At 32.7% G+C, this 15,679-nt stretch overlaps 2 protein-coding genes across 4 annotated transcripts in view; one reads left to right on the top strand and one right to left on the bottom strand.

Moving 5' to 3' along the window:
• POF1B (POF1B actin binding protein) overlaps positions 1 to 15,679 on the bottom strand; it is a gene marked incomplete at its 3' end in the record, with an annotated part of 73,574 nt that overhangs the window by 14,411 nt on the left and 43,484 nt on the right. For 2 of the 3 annotated variants that reach the window (XM_084788791.1, XM_084788793.1), the window contains exons 7-14: positions 15,447 to 15,577; positions 10,936 to 10,963; positions 9,564 to 9,638; positions 5,107 to 5,160; positions 2,718 to 2,810; positions 1,744 to 1,857; positions 881 to 1,033; positions 474 to 593 (exon numbers count right to left, since the gene is read on the bottom strand). In XM_084788791.1, coding sequence (XP_084644917.1) covers positions 474 to 593; positions 881 to 1,033; positions 1,744 to 1,857; positions 2,718 to 2,810; positions 5,107 to 5,160; positions 9,564 to 9,638; positions 10,936 to 10,963; positions 15,447 to 15,577 — 768 coding nt within the window. The remainder of the gene's footprint in view (positions 1 to 473; positions 594 to 880; positions 1,034 to 1,743; positions 1,858 to 2,717; positions 2,811 to 5,106; positions 5,161 to 9,563; positions 9,639 to 10,935; positions 10,964 to 15,446; positions 15,578 to 15,679) is intronic. The other variant, XM_084788792.1, reaches the window with a different exon arrangement.
• Positions 1 to 15,679, top strand: part of ZNF711 (zinc finger protein 711) — an 86,391-nt gene that overhangs the window by 43,172 nt on the left and 27,540 nt on the right. The window contains exon 11 of the mRNA XM_084788786.1: positions 8,742 to 8,786. Within this exon, the coding sequence (XP_084644912.1) occupies positions 8,742 to 8,786 (45 nt within the window). The remainder of the gene's footprint in view (positions 1 to 8,741; positions 8,787 to 15,679) is intronic.

Genomic DNA, 15,679 nt, shown 5'->3' with positions numbered 1-15,679 from the left:
GGGGCAGTTTTTCCAAGCAGAGCAATTCAGTGAGAAACCAAGAGAATCTGAATGAGTCAGTCAGTTTGGAGGGAGGAGTTTGAGCCAGAACAGCTGAGTTAAAACCAGCCAGCCAGCGTTCAGAAAGAACTAAAAAGTGTGAGCTTATTCAGCCATAAATCTTGGAGAATGAAAACATTCCAAGCCTAGGTTAGCAAATGGAGATTGGAATCTGAGGCCTTCAAAGTCCAGGCTTGCATAAGATTATATTGCTTGGAGGCTAGAAGCTTCTAGGCCTAGGCCTAGGGATTTTTAGATAGAACTGCTCTGGGCTCAGCCTAATTCATGTATTCCTAAAGTTTTGGTACAGCTTTCATCTCGTCCTATCATCAGAGGATACAAAACAACATTTCTAAACTCTCAAACCCAACAATCACTACTGTTTAACAAGTTTCTGTAAAAGTAGGTATTTATGCAGTATAGGATCAACATACCCTTAGCTTGCAGATTTCTCTATCTTTCTCAAGTCTCAAGTTTTTTACCATCTCCATATAATGGTTGCCAATCTCATCCATTTTAGCCTGAAGTATTGGGCCTGTGCAAGTCTCAGACACCTACACAAAACCAAAAAAACTTTCTGTAATTGGATTCCTAAGAAGGAAATTCATATTAGGTTTCAAGCTTTATTATTACATGAATACCATGTGATTAAATAAGACATTGAAATAATAAAAATGATCTGGAGTGGCTTATTGGTAAAGTTCAAGTGTCAGCATGATAAAACTTTTATTTAAGGTCAACAGAAAGAGTCCAAGTACTTCTCAAGATGAAATTTGTATTTTCTATCAACTATGATAGATTTACAATTATATAACTAGGACAAAAATACAAAAATTAGTACCTGTAGTCTAATGTTTTTATTTTCTTGCTCTAAATTACGTTTACAATATTCTAGTTCTTTTAGTCTGTATTCCATGTCTGATAATGTATGTCGAAGAGAAAGGTTATTTTCCTCCAATGTCTGACATTTTGAGCTTGAGTCTTGAAGTCCTTGCTGTAAAGAAGATACAAATCCATAAGAATAATTCATTTTGAATTTACAGAGGAAATGTCCTTTTAAGTGATTCATTGAGAAAAATGAAGGAAATGTTTTCTCAAATTGAGTCTACCAGATTCTTGCCCTTGGATGATATTTTAAACATCATACTACATATTAATCTTGTTCCTAATCTCATTTGACTAACTTGAGTAAAAAGGAATAACATACTATACTAGCAGTCACTAAAATGATTGCTTCCTCGATTGTGCTAAAAATAGCTTTGGGGAAGTCATGAGACAAAAATTAAAAAAATGAACTCTAGAGGCTTATTACAGTTTGGTTAGAATTATATCAGAAAACTGTAGAATGCCTATAGAGTTCATTCCCTTGTTTATTCACTACACAAACATAAGATGTAAAATTTTCCTTATTAGTACATCGTTAGATTAAATGAGTCAACTCAGACTTCCAGTGGCAATTCTTCTTGCCCCCAAATACAGAGAACTGTCTACTTTGTATACTATATAATCCATAAGGTTGCGTATTTTTCTGAGAGGGCATTCAGCTGTTGAAAATATGCAAAGCTATTCAATTCTCAAATGAACAAATTGTTCCATCACACGTTAATGCTGTCTGGATTGCATCTCAGAATTTCAATATGCCAGCAATTGAGTATATGGAAAGCTATCAATCTAGAGTATCACCTACAAAAGACATCAACTTACTTGCTGTTGGCGATTATTTGCTCTCACTGATGCCAAGAGTTCTTCATACTCCTTTATTTGATTTTCTTTGAATGCCAAGTCCTTTTCAAGTCTTATCTTGTCATTTTCCAGTGACTAAAAGCATAAATTACTTATTAGAACTCAGAGTTATATAAAATTGTTAACAGGCAAAGTCTTGTTTATGTTGTAAAATTTTAAATAAAAACTTGTTTCATCTTGTAATTGCTTAACAAAGTAGAATACTTCAAAGTAGAGTGAAATATAAGATACAAAAACACAAACTTTAAAAACCTATATTAAAAGGAATATTTTGATGGATTGACTATTTCTAAGTGCAATGAAGCAGAAGGCTCTGAAATCATTTTTATGTTTTATTTCAATCTACAAAGACTTCTTAATCCCAGCAGGTGGAGAATTTTCAAATTAAAATCTGGGTAGACTCATGAGAATGCAGAAACAAGCTAGAAAAGTAGGGGAAAGAACCAATCCAAAGTCCTCAGGGTATTTTTCACTATGAAGAGAACATTCAGAATGTATTCAGCTGATAGCACCAGAATAACAGTTAAAATAAAAAATAGAAAAGGTTACCTATTGGGAGGAAGGGTTTTCAAGTTGTTTTATTTAAAGAGAAATTCAAAATATGCTGTATTATTATAGTAAAGAAGGAAATTCTTATTAAATGAATACAGTCATTCTAAATTTACAGGCAACTCTGCCTTTAAGCATTAAATTACCTTAGTGGTAAATTAAATGATTAGTAAATATCAACATGCTTTCATGTACTCACAAGGCAGTTTTTTTCCTCATCTTTCAATGCTAATTAGTTGTTTCACAAAATAATTTATATCTAGGTAAGTGTACTATTGTCACATTATGATATACTTTTTAAAGATATATCAAATGTTTTCATTTTTGTATTAGGAAGCAAACAATCAGATATACTGATTAGGAAAGAAATATCAAATGAATCTTACTGTTAAATCATTTTGAAGATGTCCAAGTTCTTCTCGGATATTGCTAAACGTGGATAGCACTAGTCTCAATGACTTGTCAGACATACCCCTCATCTGGAGAAATAAAGCAATTGAGGTTTTATTTTTCCTAATGCTTCAAAATAGGCAAAAGAAGCAAACATTGTTTGGATTTTAAAAACTTTTATTTTTGATACATTTTTTATATAGTTGCTCATGGTGTAGCCCTGATTGGCTTGGAACTTGCTTTGTAGATAAAGCAGGAAGGCCTTGAACTTACACAGATCTACCAGCTTCTGCCTCCCTAATGCTGGGATAAAAGGTCTGTGCACCACCATACTCAGCACTTTATACATAATTTCAATTGAAACAATCGCATCATTTTCCCTCTTCTTCTTCCTTCCTTCAGACCCTCCCATGTACTCTCATTAGAGTACCTCCCATGCCCCTCACTCTCATAAATTTATTTTTGATATATTTGACTGGAGACAAAAAAAAAAAACCTTTCTGAATAATATTCTTAAGCAAGTCAAGCAACATTCCTAAAAAACACTTTAGCTATATCATTGGAATATATGCTTTTCTTTTGTTTGGAAAAAATCATCTCCTTCACACAGCAGAATTCTATCATTAAATTTTGTTTTTAATTCTTGTTTAAATGATTAGAGAAGAGATGAGACATTTATTTTTCAGGCCATAAAATGAACTTGCCGAAGTGTGCTGTGATGTGCACGGATTCTGCTTGAGGTGTGAGGAAAAAAATATTGTCTGGAATACAGTGCACTTTGCCCTAAGCTACTCCAAGTGGAGTTTTCAGGCAGTAACCTGCCTTGAATGACTCCACCCTCCTCAAAGCTTTTTACTACATTAAAAAATGTATGCTACCTCACAACACAATTCTTAAAAAGACAAGCTCATTTTATGTCATGTGTATGAGTATTTTGCCCACGTGTATATGTAGATAGGCATCACATGAGTGCCTGGTGGCCTGAGGAGGCAAGAAAAAGGCATTGAACCTCCAAGAAGTGGCGTTACTGAATGTTATTAACTTCTATGTGGGTACTTGGAACTCAATCCTGGTTCTCTGCTATAGCAATGTGTTGTCCCACCTCTCCAAACCACAGAGAGCTGTTGAGACAGACCAGGGAACATATCTTGATTGCTGCATAGTGAATATAATCCCTGATGCTGAATGACTCTCTGTTGCAAGTGAATAGCAACCTACCCACCCAGTAAGAACCATGAGGTACAGACTGAAAAATAATCTGTTAAAACCATTGGTTTTCAACCTGTACGGTATGATCCCTTTAGGGTAGAATATCAGATATCCTGTATATCAGACATTTATATTTCAAGTCATGACTATAGCAAAATTATAGTTATAAAGTAGCAATGGAAGTAATGTTATTGTTGGGGTCAGCACATGATGAGGAATTGTATTAAAATGCATTAGGAAGCTTGAGAACCACTGATCCAGACAAGTCAAATATTACTGACACCATATGAATGTCTACCATTAAAATTACCTTAAGAGGACAGGGGAATATGACATATCAAAACCATAGAAAACAAAACCCAGGTCTAACAGTTTACCATACACACCAACAAATGAATGATTCAACACTCATATAAAGTAGGTAAACCTATTAACACTGACATGTGCAGCCTTATTGATACTTCATCATATCATGTGGTACATGAATCATGCTATCAATAAGTGAAAACTTTCAGAACTGACCCCAGAACTACAGCTCATAATAGCCCTATCTTCTGGACATGCTTCCCTCGAATTGATATTACTTGGGATGGCCTCATATTGACTACCCTACAACATGAATACTCTTTGACCCATGTATACTTTGGAGAGATATTTATCTTGCAAAACTCATTCAGGACAGGTTTCCTTAATATCTTACCTAACTACATCCAATGGCTTTCATTGCATTTGTATGAGTGCTCAGGCCTTTAGAAAGAATTCTTTGAATTTCATCATCTCTTTAATGGTTTCTTAGCAATTCAATATTCTATATGTTATTGCGTAACATGAAATGCATAGTGTGAGAACCAATATTAGTAGATAACATTTGCATAAAAGAACTTGCCATTTCCAGTTGCCATAATATCAAATAAAATGAGGGATAATTGTTGATGTTCTGCCAACATACTGACATAGCTTATGAATATATTATTAATCAATAAATTCTATAATAGTGGAAATACATGCAAAACTCCATGCTTTTGTTGATGTTTATAACATAATATGCTCACCAAATTCTAATAAACTTTATAATGTTGAAGTATAGATGGAATCAACTAATTTCAAGGAAAAGAATGCTCTTACAATAAATTATTCTCATTTGTTTAATGGGAAAGTTTTAAAAGGAAACTTTACCTTCTGCAAAGATGGAACAGAGACACTTTTTTCTGATGTCCTTACTAAGTGTGACTAAAAATCATAAACAGTTATACATAAACATGTTGAAAAATTCAAGATGATGAAAGGAACAGAGTAAATGCAGAAAACTTTTAGGCAATAAAAATTTGACTCAAACCAAATACCACATCAGGTTAGTAGGGAAAACTGTAACTCCTATTTCACCTAAGGATAAGAAGATGAGAAATGAACCCAAACTTCTGCCATTACCAGTTTAAAGAGACACATCAACACTATTTATTAGGTTGATGTCAGTAGAGAGAGTAGGGAGATGAGACTTTCATCCTAACTACACAAAAATGATATACCAAACTCTGTTGTACAGTTGATAACATAAAGCCTTCTGTACTATCTTAAGTAGACAGGATGGTTATAGCATTCACTTCCAATTGGTAGTAATAGAAACTATAACACTTCTTCTGATTATTTACTGCAGGAGGTAACCTAAAATAAACTATCTGAATGAGCCTCAGAGTTTCAAAACACGTAACAAAATGCTCATGTTTTCATCAAGATTCACTCACCACTGAAAGATAAAAAAGAAGTCTCAAGTTGATAAGGAAAACCAATCCCAATCAATAGATACCAATATCAAGATGAAAAGAACTGTTAGAATTGCCCAACAAAGACTTTTAAGCAACCATAAAATGCTTAGCAAGAAATTCGAGACACTGAGAAAGGGAAAGTCACAAACCGCTCTATAAATTAAGCCAGGAATGCATGGCTGAAAATGAGACTATCAGTTCTATCAGATTATCAGTTCTAGACACACCCAGACTCACCCACAAACACATAAAGCTGTTTTTCTTATGATACTAAAAGCTTCAAGAGAATACTTCCATTTAACATACAGAAGCAAAGCTATTTAAACAACATTGGCTTTCGAAACAAAACAAAACAAAAACAAAAACCCACATAAAATCTAGAAAATCGTGGACCAATAAATTTCAAATTGTAAAAGTTAATTACTGCCATCTAAGACTATTATTATCACAGTTTTTTTCTTTAAACTTTTAGAGAAACAAACAACAGATGCTAACCAGGATGCAGGGGATGGGAATATAAATATATGGCTGGTAGAAATGTAAGCTCTTCAAGTCAATGTGGAAATCAATATGGAAGATTTCACAAAAAAAAAAAAATAGAAAAAAAAATACCATGTAGTCCATCCACAACACTTCTAGGCATATACTCAGTCTCTAAGACAACATACCACAAAGATACCTACATTCCCACATTTGTTGTGGCATATTCTCAATAGCTATGATATGGAATCAATAAGTGAATGAATAAAATTTTACTATGTATATATGATTTTTATTTAATCATAAAGAACAATAAAACTGCTATTTCAAGTAGTGGCAAGAATGACAGATCTTTTAAGCATAATAAGACAAATTTAGATAAACTTTATATCTTTTCTCTGGAATTTAGAAAGTGTGTGTGTGTGTGTGTGTGTGTGTGTGTGTGTGTGTGTGTGTGTGTGTACATATATTCATATAGCAGACAGGGAGGAAAGAAAGTAATAGGAGGAGAGGAAAAACAAAACGGGATAATAAGAAACACAAATAGCACATATATTTTCTAATATGGAGAAAAAGAGAGAGGGGAGGAAGAGAGCACATGTTGTATAACAGTAGACGGGTGTTGTGAGGCAGTGTAGGAAGGTTCACCCATGGGAGGATCAAAGACAAAAGTAATGGATAGATTAATATATACAAAGTGCAATGACAGCTACACATGAAAATTTCATAATGAAATTATTACTTTTCTTCATTTATTAAAAAATTGAATAGAATATAATAATGAAATTAAGAACAGACTTAAAACAGATTACTCTACAATAAGCCATTGATTCTTAGCAAAGAAATGGGTAAAAAAAATAATCGAATGAAAAATTCATAACAATTCCAATAAGCAAGAAAACAGCAACAGAAAGACTCTTAGTGAATGAATTATAAAAAAAAAATCAGAGAAAGGACAGAGTAAAGTAACTGTAAGCACACAAAGGAAAGATCATAATATCAGCAACAATAAAAGATAATTACAAAAATGAAGCTGATCCAAGAATCCTTTAAGCATACCCAATAGTCACATCATTAGAGTTCTGAAAGGGAAAAAGGTAGAAAATGAAAGAAATTCAGAGAAATAGCAGCTAAGAAGCTCTCCATGTTAGCAATCTTCATTAATATATATGTACACATGCATGTGTGCATGCACACACACATACACAGAGAGAGAGAGAGACAGAGACAGAGAGACAGAGAGAGAAAGAGACAGACAGACAGAGACAGAGAGATAGACAGACAGAGACAGAGAGACAGACAGACAGAGACAGACAGAGAGATAGAGAGACAGAGGGGGAGGAGAGAGAGAGAGAGAGAGAGAGAGAGAGAGAGAGAGAGAGAGAGAGAGAGAGAGAGAATACAAATCTCAAACAGAATATATTCAAAGAAATCTATTCTTGAGAAATCAAAACCAAACATCTTAAAAGACAAAAACAAAAATTGAGAGGTTTCAAGAGAAATCTTAGTTACTAGGAAAACCAGCTAAAACAATAATAGATTTGTTTTAGAAATTATGGAGACAAAAACAAGAGCATTTTTGAATGCTCAAAGAACAGAAATGTCAACTATATATTTTATATCAAATGAAACTGAGTTCCTTTCCAAATGAAGAAAACAAATCATGCTACTTTTCAGGCCTAGAAAAATGGAAACAACAAATCACTATTAGACCTTCTAGATTAGCTATTTCTCTAAATAGAATAAAATTCTAAATCAATTGGACAGTAAGAAGGAAAAGTATCATATGGGTATATACAACAGGCTGTAATTATGTTGAACTTTCTTATTTATGTTTGGTAGCTGAAATAATATGATGCTAATATGTTACTTATTAATGGAGAAGTACTGTATCAGAATAATATAAATGTAGAGTAAAAAGACATAAAAACCTAAAGCTTTCTACAGATTCTTAAACTGTTAAAATGCACTAATCCACACACAAGATTTAGTCATGGATATATTATTTGATATCTAGAGAAACCACGAAAACCAGCGCACCTCAAAACAATAATAACAAATCAAAGTGGAATTTTAAAATGCCATGCATTTCATAAAGAAACAGAACAAAGAACAAAGAATGTCTGTGGGATATTGTCTTGATTAATGATTAATGTGAGAGATCCCAGATCTCTGTGGACAGTGCCATCTTTGGGAAGGTGGTCCTGAGTTGTAGAAGAAGTAAACTGAGAAAGCCAGGGGGTTAAGCTAACAGCAGTATTCTTCCATGGCTTCTACTTGAGTTCCTGTCTTGAGTTCCTTACCTCACCTCCTGCACTGATGGACTGTAAGTTGGAAGTGGAAGGTGAAATTAATCCTTATCACAATTATAGAAACCTTAACTAAGACAGTAGTTTTAGTTTTAGTTTTTTGATGAGCATCCATAGTGATTTCCATATTATGTGGATGACTTTGCTTTCCCATAACCCTTTTCCTCTGTATCCTGACTAGCATTTTTTTTAATGCATACTACTTTCACTCATATTTCCTTAGCTTCTATCTTGATTTGTGGATTTTTCTTTATTGCAGAATTCCCAGTTCCTGTGGATTCTATCCTTACACTAATCTGGAAAGGTAAGACAATGCCTTTCCATTTTCACCGCCTGAAGTAGAAATGGAGGAAGTAGAGTATGAAATTGGCATGAGAAAAAGAGGGGAAAAAACTATGATTTAGAATTAGGTTGTACTAAATCTTGCAAGTATGAATTAAGAACAATTCATGGAAGACAACAATATTTCTAGATTGGCTACCTGAATGCTAAACATTCAAGTCTTGGTGGTCTGACTAATCTAAAATGTGATCCTATCTAATTAAAATATTTTCAACTCCTGTGCAACATAGCTTTTATTTGAGACTATCTATTCTTATGAGAATCATTTTAGGTAGTAGTTGCCTATGACTGATTACTTAAAGAAAACACAATTTAAGTTTATTATAAAAAGTTTTTAATTAATTAATTTAGTAAGTTGATCTGAGCTGTAGTGTTACAACTTTTTAAAATTTTAAATTGAACATAGATTATTTTCTCATACAATATATCATGTTTATAGTTTTCCCTCTCTCTACTCCTCTTAGTTTCACCCCACCTTCCATCCCCTCTGGATCCATAATCCCAGCACTCGGGAGGCAGAGGCAGGAGGATTTCTGTGAGTTTGAGGCCAGCCTGGTCTACAAAGCGAGTCCAGGACAACCAAGGCTATGCAGAGAAACTCTGTCTTGAAAAACCAAAAAGAAAAAAAAAAAAGAAAAGAACAGGTTTCTAACAGATAATGAGCAAACATGGCAAAATAAACTATAGTAAGATGAAGCAACAACTATCACATTGAAGCCAGACATCGATTCCATCTTACCTGCAGAATATAACGAATTTGCTGTTTTGTAAACTCTGACAGTCCTTTAGGAATCAATGACTCAATGTCTTCTGACTGTAAGAAAATGGAAGTTATCCATTGAAAACAGCAGCAGTTTAATTTTACGGGCTGCACTCCATAGGTTTTTGTGTATTTTAGGAGGATAGCAGATTAAGTCACCCTTTAAAGAATAGTTTCTACAAATAGTATTTGTAGTTTTACCAAGTCTCACTTTTAAATACTCAGTTATATAGATATATGTGGAACTAATACTGAATTCATTGTTAGAGAAAAGATTTGGATGACCAGTCAAACATTCCATTCCCGTTTTAAAAGATCAGTTTAGGGATAGGGCTCAGAGGCACAGTGCTTGCCTAGCATTACAAGGGTCTGGCTTTGAACTCCAGAACCAAGGGGCGAAAGGAATAGCAATTTAAAACAAAGTGATTACTTATCTGGGTATGGTGGTATGCCTATTCAACCAGTATCCAAGCATCTAAGGCAAGAGGATCAAGGCTAATATGTACTACATATGCTCATGACCAAGCTGTGATATATAGACACATCCTGACTCATAAAATAAATAATGATGATGATGGAGATAATAACAATAATATAAATTTCAAATTCCACTTAAAGTATCATCAATGTTCATTCAAACATAAGTTTTATTGGGTGGTAGATATGTTTAAAAAGTTTAATTTTTAAATTTTGAAAACCATGAAATGAAATTATAGGTATTATAGAGCTTAAAGAAAATTTGTTTGCGGCTGTGGTGAGTTTTGAGAGACTATAATGTTACCACAGCAACATTTGTCAGCTTCAACTAAATTTAAGAGAGAAGCTAAAATAAGTGCTTTTCATAGGCAATTTAGGACTTAGAGAACTATTTTGTGTATGCAGAATAGCAGTATACCGGAATTAATAATAAAATTAATGTGCAATAGGTAATTGTTCTTTTTATTGTGCTAAAATAAATATCTGATTGCTTATAAAATTAAAATAAATAGTTTTACAAAATTACAGTTGTAATGGACTTGATACTTAAAGATTTTTACTTCAAGTTGCTGTTGCACCATAGGTTTCACAGGATATTAGAAAACATTTATTTTTATTGTATACATTTCTGTCTTCTGAAACAGTTTTGTGATCAGGTAAATTTAAATATACTTTAAACAATGACAACTTAAATCCTACTGACAGTCATAAAAATAGTCTCTGTGATTATTATTTTATAGTCACTACAAAGATATTAACATTTTTTATTTTACTAACCTGTTTTGTACTAAGTAAAAGAATTTGTACTAAATAAAAGAATATCACAATCAAATGTATTTATTTTCTACTTAATTTTAATGATTTTTGGACTTACTGCATCTGCAGAGTCAAAATCTTGTTTGCTGAAAGAATAACAATAAAAACACAACTTTAGAAAAATGTATCCAGTAACCACATTTAAATATTCCTATTCTTATTTTATATTTTGTATATCATAATAATACTGGTTTAAATTGGAATCATAAATAAAGACATTTAAATATTTAAAAATGGAACTTTCACTCAGCTTGACTAAAATAATTTTCCTGGAATTAGCTGATCTAAAATGAGCAACATCTGAATAAAAATAATAAAATTTGCAGAATTAGTACATCATCCATTGTTACCAGTCCATCTGAGGGGAGATGTAGAAGTTCTTGACACCCAAGGGAGATGGTCCTTGGGTGAATCAAAAAACCATTACAGGTTTTCTGTAGTTCTACATCCCCCTTTTCTCTTTGGTTCTCTTTTTCAGTTTTGAGTTTGTTTCTCTTTATTACTGTTTTCATGTTTTTCATCCCATTTTATCAAAATAAAAACTTTTAACATGAAGTCAACTCACTTAATCTATGAATATCAGGAAGATGTGAGGTTAGAATGGCATTTGAATCTATACCAAACAAAGCAAAACAATCAAAATTCTAGTTTGATAATAGACTTTCAAGCAACAAAATGAGTATTTGGACAGAGAGGTTGAGAGAGTGTTTGTGGAGCCAAATTAAGAAGGCAAATCTTATGAGATTGTCAGTGGTTATACCAGTCTGAAATATGATCCTGTAGGAAATGTGAAAGCTGGGAACAATACAGTTACTGTGTTGTCAAGGGCAACAGACCGACCTTTAGTTTTTGTCTAATTGCTTCCTCTGCACAAGGGTAGAAGAATGGGGTATGAACATGTATGGTGAACATGTCAAACAAAAGAAAAACAGTTGTACATGTTCTGACAGAAAGGCAGAAATGATATTTTAAGGTAAAAGACTTTCAATACATTATCCCTAGCTTTATTCTCTATGCAATTGCTTATGAGCAAAATGTTGATTATAGAGATAAATGGCTCATGCTGGAAAGCCTTTTGCATACATTTATAAAATTATGCAAGCTATCATGGGAAAAGAACTGCAGGTTCCCATTCCTAAGGCATGGCTAATACATGTACAATAGTTTGCATGTATGTAAGTGGTATTTGCTATATTGTGCCAAATAGATATCTTGGGATATATCCAGGGGAAAATATTCATAAAGCATACCTACAGCACAAAAAAGGAGTGTTTTGCAGAAACATAGTCATAGTTTATAGGTAAGAGAATACAAAAAATGTTTGAATACATCTCTAGCCCTCAGTAGGTATGTGCTCTTATTTACTAACTTCATCTGAAATTTTATGAGGTTAATTTTCAAATTTTGTAATACATATAAGCACTAGAGTGTCTGGCACATGATTGTAACTCAATAAATTGGTTATTGGGAGGAAGAGAAATATATTAAGGCAGTAAACTTGTCAAAATGAATGAATGCATGAAGTAGTTTTTCTAGGTAATGCAAGAAATGTTGATTATGATCAAAATCTAGCAAAAGGGAAAATCACATTTATAATGGAACAGATTTAAGTAATCAGCTCTATTTTACTCTGATATATTTTGAGTGGATTACCAGTAATGAAGGCATACAATTAGTCAACAGATATTAAGTCCTGCATTAACTAGCATGAATTCTAAGCTATATAAAATAGCCATTGTACAACTCTCTAAATTCTGTGGATAGTAGACAGTGAAAGGTGATTAGTAGAGACGGAAGTAGATATAAGGGAGAGAGAAGCCAAGTGAGAGAGCTATACTTATCTGGCATTAGCATTTTCCTAGCAGATGACCAAGTAGATAAGAACAAAAAGTATTTGAAGAAAATGGTAAGAGAAAGGTTACAGGAAGATAACAAAATTGATAGAAAAGAGATGAGTAGATTAAAAGAATATATTAAAGGTACTTATTAGGAAAATATATGCTTTCTTTAGCTTAAGAGGTATACAAAATTGTGTATATTGTGTCATACTCTCTATATTTATATACTAAATAAATAAATAAATCATTATAAACATTTATTTAGAATCAAAAGAATATAGTCAATGAAAATTCTGAGTTAAAAAATCTATAGATAACCTGCTTTCCTTCCTCTGAGTGCCACCAGGTCCCCTCAGGAACAGTCATAGGGGAGGGGAATAAGGGGAAAATGGGAGGGAGGGAAGAATGGGAGGATACAAGGGATGGGATAACCATTGAGATGTAACAAGAATAAATTAATAAAAAAATAAAATAAAATAAATTTTAATTAAAAAATCTATTGACATTCCTTTATCTTCTATATTATTTTTAATTTGTTGTCACATACATGCTTTGATCACCATTATATAGCATCAGGTAACTCATTTAATAACAAATGAATGTTCCCTTTCAATTCCAGAAAATCCAAATTCTACTGATCTGTCGAGGCACCTGTAATGATGTGGTGCACATAAACTCATACACGTACACACATGTACACACAAAAAGGTAAATGTATAAATTTAAATATCTAGCTGCATATTATTTATTATATTATACAGTTTTCTATTTACAAATATATAATCCTCCACAATATATATTACATACAATATGCTATATAAATTAATATAGTGATATATATTTAATATAATTTTATGGATAAAATTATAAATTGAGAACACATCAATGACATACACACAGTGGTGTATTGGCAGTAAGCATATATTCTATTATAAATGTAATATGTTAAAATTCATAAAATTCATAAAACCCAAATATTTGTAATTGACACATAGAACTATATGTATTTATGAGGCACCAAGTGATATTTATATCCATGTGTAAACAGTACAATTTTCAAATTAGTTTAAACACTCCTATAATATCTAACATATTTTGTTTTTAATTAATATTTTAATTTTATAATTTACTCACATCACATCCCAATTGTTACCTCCTCACTAACATCCTTCCATTCCCACCATCCCTCCCTTTTCCCCTTCCCAAGACAAACATATTCTCTTTATGAGGAAAACACTGAAAGTCTTTCTTCTCAATTTGGAATTTAAAGGTATTAATCACTATAATCATCTTTCTGTAATAGTACAATAGAACTTACCCTCATCCAGCCATTGTACATTGAATAAAATTTCCATCTTGACCCATCTACTTTATTAAATTTGTGACAATGCCCATCCTACTCTTACTTTCTATGAAATTGCTTGCTTTTAAATTTTTTATTAAAAATTTTATTATAATTTATTCATACTACATTCCGGCTGTTATCGCCTCACTCTTATCTTCCCGTTCCCAACCTCCCTCCCCTTTCTGCCCTATTCCCTTCCCCTAGACCTCTGATGAGGGGCAGGGGGCTGCTCCCTCACAAGCTGACTACAGTCTATCAAGTCTCATCCTGATAGCCTGTCTCCCCTTCCTTTTATGTTTTTAAGATTTCAAAGTAAGTTATGTGACAATTGCTTTATGTGCCTGTGTTAGTTCACTAAATAGAATCATCTCAAATTCCATTTATAATGTAAAACATGACAGAATTTTATTCTATTTATGCTGGTAGATTGTCAGGTGTTTTTTTTTTCTATTCCTTGGTATCATGAACATGGCAGTGAAGGTGTGTATTTTACATATTCATTTCATTTAATTTGATTATATACCCAGTAGTCAGATTTCTGGGTAGCATGGTAGCTTTAGTTTTTATTTTAAAACTCCACAATACTGTTTCTCATAATGACTAGTGTAAATTACCCCAATATTCAATTTTTTTCTTCCCCACATCTTCACCAGTATTTATCTTTTGTCTTGTTAACATGACATTCATTTTATTTAGTTACTTTTCCAAGTACTAGTTTTTGCTATAAAAGTACATTACATAAGAATATATTCAAAAAGAAGATATTCGTAATTATTTAACTGATCTTAAAGTAGTTAATGAGATCTTTGTTGATTTTTATAAAGTACATTAACTCTTCTTCATTGTTTAGTTTTGACTTTTTTGAGATATAGTCTTGCTATATAGCACTAGCTGCCAAGATAAGATATATAGCCCAGGATGGCCTCAAAATTAAGGTAAGGATCACTGGTGTGAAGCCACCAAAATCATCATGATTAACTTCTAAAATTAAACATTTTTTCAGTTTTCCCATGTAATCACCCCATTTCCTCAGGAGGAGTACCAGTGTTCTGCTCTGAACCTGAACATGCTTTCTCAAAAAGACTGTCTTGAGAGCTAGAGAGATTGCTCAGTGGTTAGAGCTACATACTACTCTTTGAGAAGACCCATGTTTCATTCCCAAAATGGTGCTGAGCAGCTCACAACTGTGTATAACTCAAGTTTCAGGCTATCCAACCCTATCTGGACTATGTGGGCACCCAAACAAATGTCTTGTACATAAACTCATGGAGGCATACACATATGCAGATCAAAAATTATCTTTAAAGGCCTAATTTAAAAATTATAAAATTATACTAAAATATTTGACAACTGCAACATCAAGACAAAAAAGTACATCTATAGTACCTTCCTCCAATTCTCTCCATGTGTTCTAATAAGCAGTGATATAGGTCTGTATTCTTGCGGCTTAGGTCAGCAAGCAACTCTCCAAAATATTTAGGGTCCAATTTTTCAGGGCCATCATCCTGAATTATCACCTGAAGCAAATATCAAGTGCAATTATAAATTTTCTAAGTTGACAGATATATTGATATAAAATTTTAAAGAATAAAAAATATTAAAATCAACATATGAATCAA

Source organism: Acomys minous, assembly GCF_964271855.1.
Source record: "Acomys minous genome assembly, chromosome: 7".
NCBI lineage: Eukaryota > Metazoa > Chordata > Mammalia > Rodentia > Muridae > Acomys > Acomys minous.
Note: the sequence above shows the minus strand (reverse complement) of the source record. Positions and strands in the feature narration are given on the sequence as shown.